Source organism: Coloeus monedula (assembly GCF_965178545.1).
Source record: "Coloeus monedula genome assembly, chromosome: 2".
NCBI lineage: Eukaryota > Metazoa > Chordata > Aves > Passeriformes > Corvidae > Coloeus > Coloeus monedula.
The window spans coordinates 73,710,979-73,723,748 of record NC_138782.1 but is presented as its reverse complement, the minus strand read 5'-3'; the positions used below and the strand labels follow the sequence as shown (position 1 = coordinate 73,723,748).

The 12,770-nt window shown below is 41.1% G+C and overlaps 2 protein-coding genes across 2 annotated transcripts in view; one reads left to right on the top strand and one right to left on the bottom strand.

Annotated features, from left to right (window-relative positions):
- The window catches only part of AK9 (adenylate kinase 9), a gene marked incomplete at both ends in the record, with an annotated part of 58,935 nt that extends 58,109 nt beyond the window's left edge, over positions 1 to 826 (bottom strand). Inside the window, 4 exon segments of the mRNA XM_082302261.1 lie at positions 451 to 574; positions 723 to 775; positions 777 to 803; positions 806 to 826. Coding sequence (XP_082158387.1) covers positions 451 to 574; positions 723 to 775; positions 777 to 803; positions 806 to 826 — 225 coding nt within the window.
- A 1,280-nt stretch (positions 827 to 2,106) lies between these two features.
- The window catches only part of FIG4 (FIG4 phosphoinositide 5-phosphatase), a 53,748-nt gene continuing 43,084 nt past the window's right edge, over positions 2,107 to 12,770 (top strand). Inside the window, exons 1-3 of the mRNA XM_082302272.1 lie at positions 2,107 to 2,270; positions 11,290 to 11,388; positions 11,603 to 11,726. Of these exons, the coding sequence (XP_082158398.1) occupies positions 2,202 to 2,270; positions 11,290 to 11,388; positions 11,603 to 11,726 (292 nt within the window). The 5' untranslated portion in view covers positions 2,107 to 2,201. The remainder of the gene's footprint in view (positions 2,271 to 11,289; positions 11,389 to 11,602; positions 11,727 to 12,770) is intronic.

The window sequence follows — 12,770 nt, the reverse complement described above, 5'->3', positions numbered from 1 at the left end:
ATGAATTCCTTGTTTTGCTTTGCTCGTGCGCATGGCTTTTGTCAACCCATGCATTTTGTCATCTTTACCCTTCTGATTCTCTGTCTCACCCCACCAGGGTGAGTAAGCACGAGGCTGCATGGGGTTTGCTTGCTGGCTGGGGTTAAACCACCACAAAAATATAAACAATCCAGATGTCAATGCCAAAAGAGAAGAAACGTTTTGAGCAACATGTAACTTTTAGTACAATAATAACATTTTTAATTGCAATTGACTGGTCACTGAAGGCAAAAATTAGTCTCATTAAATGAGACCAGAATTTTTACCATCCTCTGCAGGATTTGAAGAGAGGCAAAGGTAAAAAAGTAGGTATTTGACCCTTTTGGTAGCCCTGTTAAACTAATGTTTTGAAAAGAAAAGTAAAATTGTTAGCAGAATATCTGAAGAAAAAACTTCTATCAGACATCTTACTGGCTTTCCAAAGACAATAAAGCAAGTGGGCTTGGACAACAGAAAGGATTGTTCAGCTTCATCTTCATCAAAGATGTCCGTAAAGGGCTCAGCTTGTTTTCCCTCTTGTGAAGCCATGTGTTTGCTAAGGCTAGAAGGAAAAAAAGAGTTTGTTATAAAGTACAGTAGTTACATGTGTGTAAAATGACCTTAAAATGGAATTGAATTACAAGGTGAATGGATTTGTAAAAAAGGCAGCTTTTAGAAGAAGAAAGAGCATTTAGAGAACATACACAATGCAACCATCAAAGACAGAAACCCCACTTCTGAAAAACAAAGGACTGTCAGAACAATCCCTGATCACCGACTGCTGATATGACTTTTTCTTTACTCTCATATTGCTTGTTGCTCTTTTTTAGTTGTTTTGATGATTTTTCCTTCCTGCTCCAATTACCACACGATTGTAACTTCCCTCTGGTCTCTGAAATGGACCATGGGCCTGTCAAGACCTTTGGTTTTGTGCTTCAGACACAGAACGGCCCCATCGTGGTCAATGGAACTACTCTCTTTGTCCACACAGGCAGGCACACGAATAACAGAATTAAACCACAGTTCGTGATCTCTTCTGTCATCCTCTCACATATCCCAGCTCTTCCAGGAATGCGGGTGGTTGCAAGTCCAGTGCTACACAACAAATTAAAACCGAAAGAAGTTTCTAACTAAGGTAAGTTGGAGGAAAATTTGCGTGGAGCTTTCAAACAAAATGGAGGCCAAACGTGACGAGTTCGCTGAAGTTTGTTTGGAAAAGCGGAAACAAAACCTCGCTGTCTTCAGAGGGCCACTTCAATCTCACAGTCCCAGCAAAACCCACATGCAACCACTCAACCCAGCACAGCCCCACAACTCCCAGTCAGTTTTAAACTAAAATAAAAACTTCAACTAAAAGAATCTACTTCAGGATGAGAATCTGAAAACGTTGGTCTTGAAACATCAAATCCAAATGTTCAGGCACTTTTGCAGTAAGCACTTTAATATTAAAAAAAGAAAAAAGCCTCCACATGCGAACCAACCGCCCACTGCCCCGACAGAAAACTCACCGGCTGAGCTTTACCTGCCGCTCCCAGCAGTCTCACTCCTCCCCAAACCCTCCCAAGGGTCAATTTCGTAATTCACAAAACCCACCACAACCAAAGCAAAGAATTAAACCATGAACACACACCCCTCCACACACACCCGGTGGGAACCCCCCTCCCGGTGGGAGACCCGTCGTGCGCGCCGCCGCTGCCGCCACGGCCTTGCGCGCCTTCGCCGCCCCGGCAACGGCCGAGCCCTGCCCCCTGCTCTTGGCCCCGCCCCGCTCAGGAGGGGCGGCGGGGCGTGGGCGGGGCTGCGGAGCTGTTCTTGGTGCTGACCGTGCTCACCTCGCGGGGAGCGGTTCCCGGCGGGAGCAGGGAAAGTGAAAGCCAATGCGGATGCGGTGCCGCCGCCCCGCCCCGCCCCGCCCCGCCCCGCCCCCCCCGGTGCCCCGCTGCTGCCGCCGCGCCCGGAGCCGCCGTTGCCGAGGGGCGGCGCCTGACGCGCTCCGCGACGCAGGCGCGCTCTCGCGGCCTCCCGTGGGCGCGCCTGCGCGTTGGTGCACGGCACTTCCGGGTTCCCTCGGTGCCGGCCGTGGTTCTCCGCTCAGCCGCGCCGTGTTCTTCCCCCGGCTCCCGCTGCTCCCGGGCTGCTCCTGGGCTGCTCCCGGGCAGCCCCCGCCGCGCCTCGGGGCTGCCATGCCGGTGGCGGCCGCCGCCCCCCTGATCAGCTCCGTGCAGAAGCTGGTGCTGTACGAGACCAGGGCTGTAAGTAGCGTCCCTCCCGCCGCCGTCGCAGGTCCCGGGGCTGTGGCCGCCGCACAGCGCGGGGGTGTGTCCCTGCCCCCCCCGGCGTGTTGGCTCGGCCCTGCCCGCAGCTGCTGCCTCGGCTGCTTCCTGCAGCTTGTCAAAAACTACGCCTTACCTTTCTTTTCGCGTGTTGGGATCTGGTTCTTTTTGGTCACACATTCAAAACAGCTCAACAACTTAAAAAAAAAAAAAGTTTTTAAAGTTCTTGTTTTCACTGTGTGTCGGCCTCGTGGCTTAAGCGAAGGAATGGCCTCTGGCAGGCAGGTCAGCGCAGGACCCTCCGGTCTGGGTGCTGCCAGGGTGGGAATGAAGGTTGGGCCCCTGCTTGTTCTGTCGTGTGGCTGCTGTCATGCAGCCCGGAGAACAGTGCTCCCCCGTTCCAGGGAGAGTTAAAACTGGACAGCTGAATGTGTCCAAAATGAATATTTGAATTAAGAATGGCTCAAGTGGTTACCACCCGCACCGACGTGTTTGCTGCTTATGACACATTTCAGTCCTCATTGTCTAAATGGCTGGCGAAAGAGCTTCCAGAGTTTTCATTCTGACCTCTGGAAGTAAGCTCTTGAAGATTTTCAGCATTCCTTATGCCCTGGTGTAGAAATTGTAGGCATGTGTTACTCAGAGTAATTTTTTGTCATGGACAAAGGGGATTGGAGGTTGGAGTGGTAATTGCTGCTTTAGTCATGTGATGAGCACCGTGTGAGTTAGACACTAATTCTTGGTGTAAATACCACTGTGTTTACCATTTCTTAGCTCCCAATCAAATTTCTTCATGTTTCATAGTGTGCTGGTTTCCCCTTGTTTCATAGTATGTTGATTTTCTTCATTTGAGGTAGTTTTGGATAGGGTTAGGTACCTCGGCTTCAAATGCAACAGTTGGGTCTAGTTCCAAGTTCAGATGTTACCTGTACTGATAACAAAAAGATAATATATACACTGAAGCCCCTTGGAAACTTCCCAAAATGTCACAGATGCAAGAATGATCTCAGTATAAATAGGAATCTGACTTCCAGCTTTTTTTCTGTCAGAAGCAGGTTTGTGCTTTTGTGATAATTCCCCACTGAACAGCCTATGAAACAGAGAAGGATTAATTAATGCAGAGTTATTGTTACAAGTAAATTTTAAAAATTAAGGTTACATTCCAGAAAGTCTTTCCAAAGTGTTAACTTTTTTACCTATGCCTAAATGAGTTTTGAAGGCTACCTTATTTATCTTTCTCACTGTTGCTGGTAAAGGCTATTTTTTGTTCTATTTTCAGCTAAATTATTGTTACATGTGCATAGGGGTCCGGGGTAATGTGAGTTCTGAATCAGGTCTTGTATTACTCAGTTTAGTTGTTCTTGGCTCACAACTCATGCTACTTCTCAGCTGAGATTTGGCCTTTTGTGACAGGCATGTGTGGATACCTGGCCTACTTCTCTCTGAGCTGTGAGGCTCAGTTGCTGAGAGACAACATGCTGTGTGCAGAGCCAGTGTTGTGCTTTGGAGTTCTGTCGGCTATCTGCCATTCTCTAGGCCTCTCCAGTTGATCTTGTTATTTCAGTAACCACAGTCTTTTACATCTGGCCAGTGGTAGCTGGCAGTACCTGCCTGAATGGCTGGGTTTGTCCATGCTGTGCTTTGTTCAGCATTTGGTTAGGGGCAGGTCCAGTAATCCTGATCACTCCAGGGGGTAAGATGGTTTTCATCAGCTGTGAAAGGCAGTGGTTCACGGATGAGCGTGTGCAGTTTGAAATGCCTCAGCTGAGCAAGGGCATCTCAAAGCTTTTACTTCAGTCACTTCTTGTGAGTGATGAAAATGGAATTTTTTCCCTGAGTAAGGTTTTGTTTTTGCTTTAAAAAAGTACATGTTGAAGCGCTTTGTGGTTTGATATTCAAATTCTAGTAATTTTTTTCAAAAGAAAAAATTCAATAGGAATCATGTTGGTATGATTATTTGAAAAGACTTGATGCACTTAATAAATGCATAGACTAAGGGATGTTAGAAGGGACTTCTGGAGATCACCAAGTCTAGCCCCCTGCTCAAAGCAGCTTCAACAAGAGCATATTGCTCAGGGCTGTGTGCAGCTGAGTTTTGAATACCTTCAAGTACATAGATTTTACAACCTCCGCAGACCACTTGAAAGAGTTTGTCTCTCTTATCTACACCTTCCTGATACATGGTTTTAGACAGCAGCAAGATGCTGCCAAAGCTTTCTGAAGGCTGAAAAAACCTAAACCCAGTTCTCTCAGCCTCTCCCAGTGCATCATGTGCTCTGTCCTGTGGATCATCTGGTTAACTCTCTGCTGGAATCACTCTGGTATATCAGTGTCTATCTTATACTGGGGAGCTCAAAATTGTGGACTTCTGGTTTGATCAGTCTCTGTTACAGCTCATTCAGTGTCATGTTGTGCTGCTGACAAACAGCTTTTCCTGGAGGTGTCTCCTTTGCATAAGGTCTCACAATCATGCAGTTGCCAGCTGTGACAGTCACTGGTACAGCATAAGCATCACCCAAAAATAAAAATGAACAGCTTTCTCCTGGTTCAGGTTGCTCTTTGGGTTTCCCTAAGGCCATAGGCTTGCTAGATCCAGCATGTGGGATTTGGAGTTGTATCAGATACAGGCTAACATGAGACTGTGTCCTAAGATTGCTGGTGCAAGAAGGGATGATTTGAGTTGTCAGCAGTGAGAGAAACAGTGACGTTTACACTGGTCATATAGCTTATTCCTGTCAAGCCCGTCTGTGTTAAAGCAGGAAGAGATGAAATGGTTGAGAAAGTGGAAAAAGTGGAAATGGTATACAGAGGGTTTCTTTGTTTGGATTTCTTTTTAGATAAAAATACAGTAATATTATTCAAGTCAAAGAGGGTAGGTTCTGGTAGTGTTATTAGAGTCAAATGAGAGACTGCAAGAGGTGAGGAGAACTGAATTCATGGTGTCAATTGAATTAACAGAGAGCAAAAATTATATTTTCTATTAATGCTTATATTTAGAGTAGTTGCTGAAACCTATCTTTTCAATGATGCTTTGGGTCAATAAATGCATGGAGATGTTTACTGTATCTCCTCCTTGTCCTAGGAGTTTGTGAGAAATGAGACAACTCTTAAAAAGATTAATTTATTGAAAACAGAAAAATTGAAAAATTACAGAAATCAGAAAAATATAAAAATTTGGGATCCTATGGCTTGGTAGATGGTATGCCCCAGGAGCGCAGGGATTTGAGATCTTCTGGCTCAGACAGCACTAGACCTCAGGTAGAGAAAAAGAACTTGCAGTGCTGGGTTGACTTAAAAAAATTACTAAAAGCCCCTTAAAAGGGGTAAGGCTTTGAATGCCCCAGTACCGACGTCTCCCACAGCTGCTCTGGAGAAAGCAAGAGGGGAAGAGAGAAGAGAGCCCGCCTCTCAGCGTCGTCCTTTTTATAGTTTTTGCTCCGCCCCCAGTCCGCCCCCAGCCCGCCCCTTCGGTCCAAGGCGATTGGTGCTTTCCCTTTGATGGATCATCTCTGTCCACCAATGGCTCATCGTTGTCAAGGGGGGTGGTATCAGTTAGAGATAAGGGAAAACAATACCTTCATTAAAATTCAGGTATTCAGGTTGCCATGGAACTTGCCTGCAGAGTAATGGCCGTGGCTAAAAATAGCTGCTGGCTATTAAGACTGGGTGGGGGTTTTGGCCTTGGAATCAAAATGCAAGTGAAACACCTACAAAAAGTATTAAAATACATCCAACACACCTCAAAACACTTGTAAAAGTATACAGTAAACACAGGAAAGGTAACTCTTATGGTGTATAGGTGGTTTGAAGTTTGAGAAGGGGCAAGTTTGTGATTTTTAACTAGGAAAATTTTAACTGGGAAGGGTGCAACTCTATTAATAAACTTTAAACAAATGGAAACACTGATAATGGAACTGGATTTTTGTACCTGGGCTGATGGGTTAATTGTAACATTCAATTTAAAATAATTAACTCAAAATTAATTACTTAAAGCACTTAATATGCAAAGACCAAGCACAAATAGGGATTTTATGTATGACAGAGTTGAAAGCTTGTTTAGAAGTAGTCAGAAAGATGAACTGAAGGTTTTATTCAGATCAATGCCGATTATCTTTTGTTTTATGCATATATTGATTACTGAAGTGTACACCAGAGGGCACTAAAGATATTCGAGCACTATGAGTAATAAAAGACAAAAGATATTTTCCTCTCCAGGAGAAGATGGAACTTTTGTGTTTCCCCCTGATGATGCCCACCTGAAAGCTGTATGTTAGTTCACTGGAAATTGTCATTCCCCTGAGGCAACGTGACATTGAACAAGACAATTTATGTTGTCTCTATAAAGGCATATCACTTGCCTATCTTTCAGGATATGATGAGGCTTAATTAATAGTATTTTATTCTAATCAGGTTCTTTTACAGCCTCTATCTCCACAGTATCCAAATGACTCACACAAGCTTATTAAGTAATGTGACTGGCATAATTACCTGTAGCTACTTCTGCCCTTTATTCACCAGGGAAAACTGGTTGTTGTATTTTAAATGTGTTTTTTTCTAATAATAAAAATGTAAACATTTTTATATTAAAAAACTCCAAGGTTGCATATTTAATGTTGAAGTTAATCTGTGGTCAAATTGGAGAAACTTTAATGATTATATTCAATAGAATATGATTTCACAGAAAAAGCTATAGAATATTTACTGAATTATGAAGCACACTGATTTATATGGATCGATATCTGACACGTTTAAAAATGTTGAAAGTAGTGAACAGCCTACTGGGCAACCATTAGCTATCATAATTTTCTAGCTAGAAGTGGCTGTGAAATGTGGTCTCTGGAATAGTTTCATTAGCAGAAGACAGCTCCTTTCAGCTGACTGTCCTGTTCCCTGTGTATTGGCATTCTAGGAGTGGTGGTGATGTCGTGGAGCAGAGGATGGAATTGGGACGAGAGGAGGAGTTTTGTGCAGCTCAAGAAAACACTGTTTCTGCCTTAGCTGTCTTAATATACTGCCAGATATTTGGGTACAAAGTAGAGAAACTTGATCTACTTTTCCATCTTATTTTCTGTGCCTGTCCTGTTGAAGAGGGGGAGTGAGAGAGCGGCTGGGTACAGGTCCGGCAGATGGTCAAGGTGAAGCCACTTCTTCAGGGCTTTGTGTTTTTAGACATATCCATGGTCTTAACAGGTATTGTTTGCAAGCTTTTTGTCTAAGATCATAAGTGTTTTCTTTATGCTTTTTGCAGATTTCAAAATTGTCGGTATTAGTGTACTGCCTATTTTTCAACTACTAGTATATTTTTGCTTTTTTTTTCTCCTGCTGATTAAGCTGTTTGTAGCTTTTTAACTGAGGATTGAAAAAGTTTTTTGCTGTGCTAACATTTCTTAATGATAATTAGTCTATAAAAAGAAGCAAATCATAGTTTTAGACCAGGAGTTCTAAGAAGTAATCTTAAAGAAAAGGAAAAAAAAAAGAAGTGAGCAGAATGTTTGATTTCAGAACTATTATCCTGCCATTAAAAAACAACAAATGGCAGTAAGAAGTTTTTTATTTTGTTTAGACTCCTTTTAGAAGAAGCCATTTTGTTTGGTTTGGCCGAATCAAAAGATTGATAAAAGATAGTGCAAAGCCTTTCAATTAGATTGCTTTGGTTAAAATTCAGTCCCAGGTGGAAGTGACTAATGACTGTTCCAATCTTGTGGTTGCTTAGTGATAACTGTGCAATAAATTAAGCTTCAGTCCAGCTCTTGTAGCTGCCTGGTGTGATGCCATGGTTGGTAAAGTGTGCTTGTTAACAAATTTCAGCAAAGGCCAGGGGCAGAGTAAACCTGGAAGCAGCATGGGTCATCTCAGGTATGGTTGGAGGGTCTCTGGCCCAAGCAGGGTGGGGGAGCCTGCACAGTTTCTTCTGGAATACTGTTCTCTGGAAAAAGTACTTTGTTGGTCAAGGTTACCTGTTTATCTAAATGCACTGGCTGTGCTGTGGAGTGGAATTGTTCGAGACACTTGGGAAATGCTTCAATTTATTCAGTTCAACTTAGTAATAAACAGAATGAGGTGATAAGGATAAGTACTCCCAGAAAGGTTTCCGTAGCTTTTTCTTTTTTTTTTACTGTAATAATTTCTGTTAATCAAAAGAGTTGTAAACAGTACAACACGTTTTAGCTTTGATTAATTTTACAATTATATTACAACCATAGAAATTTATTAGCTGTTACATGCTCAGTGTTGTGTTGATTTGGTATTTTTCTTTATAATTTCTTAGCATTCATGTGATGGGGAATATAATTGCAGCACATGTCACTGATATGGTTTTATTTGTGCTCTGTGTCATCCAGAAAGACAGACTTATTTATTCATTAGATGCATAAATTAGGTAGCAGAAACAGCTAATGCTGAAGTGTCTTTTTTGTGTATTTTTTTGTATTGTTAGTTTTCATACAATCTTTGTTTTTCTTTCAGATCTTGAAGGTTGAATATGAGTTGGCATGTCATGCTGTTTTTCAAGTAATTCTGGGGTTGTTAGCCAGTCCTGAAAACTTAACAAGTGGAAGTCTAATTTTGGGTTCCTAGTTTTGAACACTAACCCAAATTCAAAAGTTTTTGCAGATATTTCCTTTATTACTTCCACCAGAATATCCTCTGACATGCAGTGGTTAAAATTTCCATTTGCTAAAGAGAGATTTCTCGTTGCCTGCCTTATTTTAAGTCCATTGATGCTCAGTTTTGATGCTGCTCTCAAGTGACCTTCCTTAATACATTATACAGTCTGGGTCTCTAGCTTAAACCCCGTAAATTAGTCTTTAAATGAGTTCAGAGAGCCTGTTAAGTACCATTCATTATGGTGGTTGCTTCCATGGTCTGCAGGTACAATTACTCCTCATCTAATCTAACTCTGTTGCTGTTCTAAGCAGCAGCAGCAGCACCTAAAGCTGGCCCTGTAGCTGTGCATAGCCCTCTGTTGCAGCTGCCAGGGTGATGGGAGTGATGCATTCCTCATAGCACTTCTTTATGTTTTATTGGTTAATTAAAATGGAAATGGGGAAGTATCCAGCTGAACTTCCTTAGTAATAGCATTTGCAACTCTATCCATCTCTCTCTCTTTCTCCCTGTGTGTCATGTGCGTTCCAATTTTAAATGTGTTCTTCGGTCCAAACTGCCATTAGGACAAGCATCTTAGAGTGGTGCTCTTATATTTTTATTCAGTGTTATTTGTTGGTAACCATAGGTGTCACTTTGGGAAAAAAATGCACTCATTTAGCAGGCTGGACATAGTGGGACATCACTGAGCTGTATTGGAGTATTATGGAATACTTAAAATTGTTTAGCTTTAATTAACTAACAGTTTTCTGCAAATGAAGAAGCTGCACTCTTGAAATGCATACTAACTTATCATCTGTGTATTAAAAATGAATATGTGTCCCTCTGCCCATTCACTTTCTGCTGCATGAAGAAAAAGGTGGTATAATGGCATGGTCAAAGCAAGTGTCTGTCTTGGTTGTTTGGTGTTTCTTGCTGGTAGTGGGTGATACCAGCAGAAGAGCTGTACCATTCGGTGCCAGGCACTGTCCTTACGATTTCCCTCCTGGGAAGCAAGAGCTTGGCACTAAGGGATCTCCTGCAGAGGCTGCTCTGAGGAGGGCGGGCTGGGGAGCTTGGGCCGTGCACAGCAGCACTGCTGGAAAAAAACTGTAGGAAACACTTTCTTGTGCCAAAATGCTGCCTCAAAGACTTCAGTGAGCAAGTGTTGTGATGGCATATGGCTTTGAAGGGCCTTCTTACTGTCATTTGGGAGTAAACAGCCAAACTTACCACTCAGTTAGCACTATAATGTTAGTGTACAAGGTGGAGCCAGAAGTTGGTGGTGTTTCTTTTTATGGCTTTTAAAGTTAAGTATTTTATTTTCCTATTTAGAGCTTACTGACTAGATGGTTTGTGAATTCAAGGAAGCTGGAGAGGGCTTGAAGTTCTTCTTTCACCTTAAATATTTTGAGAGTAAAGATGTTGCTTAACAACTAATTGGTATAAATTGTGGAATTGTGAGGTTTGTATGAATACTATTATTGATTTCCTTTCCCACATCTTAAATCCATGTGACTCTTAAAGTTAGGAGCTGTCTGCATGGATCCACATGAATTTGCCATGCTTTCCTACTAGGCTGAGCATTATTAATGAGTTCTACCTTGCTGTGCTAGCACCACACTGGTTAAATGAATTAGAAAAATGAGAGCTACTTTTAGCAAGTCAGTTCTGCAACCTGTGCTTATTGTTAATTCCTCTAAATGTAGAAATTAATTTATAGTTTGATCTCCTTACATGAAAAATAGATATACTGTATGTTTATCTGTGGTCATTCTTTCATATTTTAAATGTGAAATAAAATAAAGTGCTTATTTTCTTAAACAGTAGTATTGTTAATCAGAAAATTTTGGTACTGTGGAACAACATTGTTGAGAAGACTATCATAGCAAATATAAATAAAAATAGAAGAAAACTTGCAGTACTGAAGTAGTTACAATTTTTCAGTGTTTAGTATGGATCAGGAAAGATTAGTTGACATAAATAGCAAAGGAGTACAATATAGCAGCAGAAGTTTTAGATCATGAGAAGTTAAAAACTCATGTATAAGCTTCTGCTAAATTTTACAAAGTAAATGGGAAGATGGTAATGGCTGGGGCAGGGTGTGGTTGGACAGTTCATGGTGTAAGTTAAGTTTATCTTCTCTAAACAGGTTTTAACCTTTGATTTTAATTTTTTTTTCCTCCTTGTACAAAGGAGAGAAAGAGGTCTTTCAAGTTGTAAAGGTTGATTGCATACAAATATACCTACCTAAGATACTGGTGTCTAAAACAGTTTATTAACAGTCCATATGGAATATTGCATATTTGATGTTAGTAGGAATGGAGCTAGTCTAGACAATATGTAAATGGCATTGCTTTGGTTCCTTTATCTTGTGTAATATTCTGATTTGTTTTGTTGGTTTTCTTTTATGTAGCGGTATTTTCTAGTTGGAAGTAATCCTGCAGAAACCAAATACCGTGTTTTGAAAATAGATCGCACTGAACCAAAGGACTTGGTTATTATTGATGATAAGGTAAGTGCCTCTATATTGAGTTGCTGGGCTTTTTTCTCACTTGTTCCAAATAATACTGGCTACTTGTTGGTAGCACTGAAATGGGAAACAAAGAATGTAGAGCAGGCCTTTGGTTTATTGTATATTTCACAGATTAAGCAAATTCTTCTATTCTCTGACATGAAATAACATTTAACAACCAAAACAGTAACTTCTGTGACTTTTTATTTTGAAGCATGTTTATACACAACAAGAGGTGAGGGAACTACTTGGCCGTTTAGATCTGGGAAACAGAACAAAGATGGGGCAGAAGGGCTCTTCTGGGTTATCTCGAGCTGTCTCTGCTTTTGGTATAGTAGGTAAGTGTTTTGATGGATTTTATAAAATCTTTTGTTTTCTTAGGAGATTAGGCTTATTTTGTCATGCTGTATATCTTTCTGTCTCCCCCTGATTTTATTTATTTAAAAAACTAAAGAGGATTGAGAAATTTTTCATGCTCAAAAATAAGTAAGTTTCTGTGTATTTTGTGAAAACAAGTGGCCAGTACAGGGGTGAAAGTTGTGCTGTAACCAATCTTTTCTTTGTCACTAAGGAACAGATCTAGGAAATAGCCAAACTCTAGAAACTGGTTGAAGATCTCACCAAACTCAGCTGATCTCTGAATACAAATCATGTGGAACCTGGCTCCTGAATTCCAGAGCTCACAGAATGCTTTTTAAAAAGAAAATGAAAGTTGACATTCTTTATTAGGCTGTATTTCTTTATCACACACTATTCAGAAAGATGACTTTTCTTTTTGGTTAACTTTTTGCAGTGACATATTTAAAGATTTCTTTTTTGTGTTTGAACAAGTATAACTGACTGGTATGTCAGCTGAATTTTAAAATGCTGCTCAGCTGTCCATAATCCTCAAGCACTGCTTCAGGGATTTAATAGCTTCTAACTTCATCTGAAAGTCACTACTTTCCTGCCTATTGTCTGATACTGAGGTCAGTGTATTGATGGCTGATGTCTCTGAAGTAAATGTTAATGTGTGCTGTGACAGCTCCCAAGAATACCTTGTGGTTTATTAGAGTCAATATACACCTGGACATCTAAAGCCAAAGCTGCAGAGAAAGTGGAGAATGCAATTACTTTAAAGAATGCCCCTGAATTTTGGGTAACAATCAAAACATAATACAATTCTATTCTAATCTAAAGTGGCAAATTAAGCAGACTTTCTTCTTCATTCTTTTTGCCTGTGAAGCATTTTGGAACTTATCAATGCATCCAGCTTTTTGAAAATTCATCAGATGGTGTTTATGTTCCTTACTGGATTAAGAGTATTCATAATATGGGTAAACCTAAAGGAGCTTCTAACAGCCTTGCATCATTTGGTTTGGTTTTTTTTGCACAAGCCACAA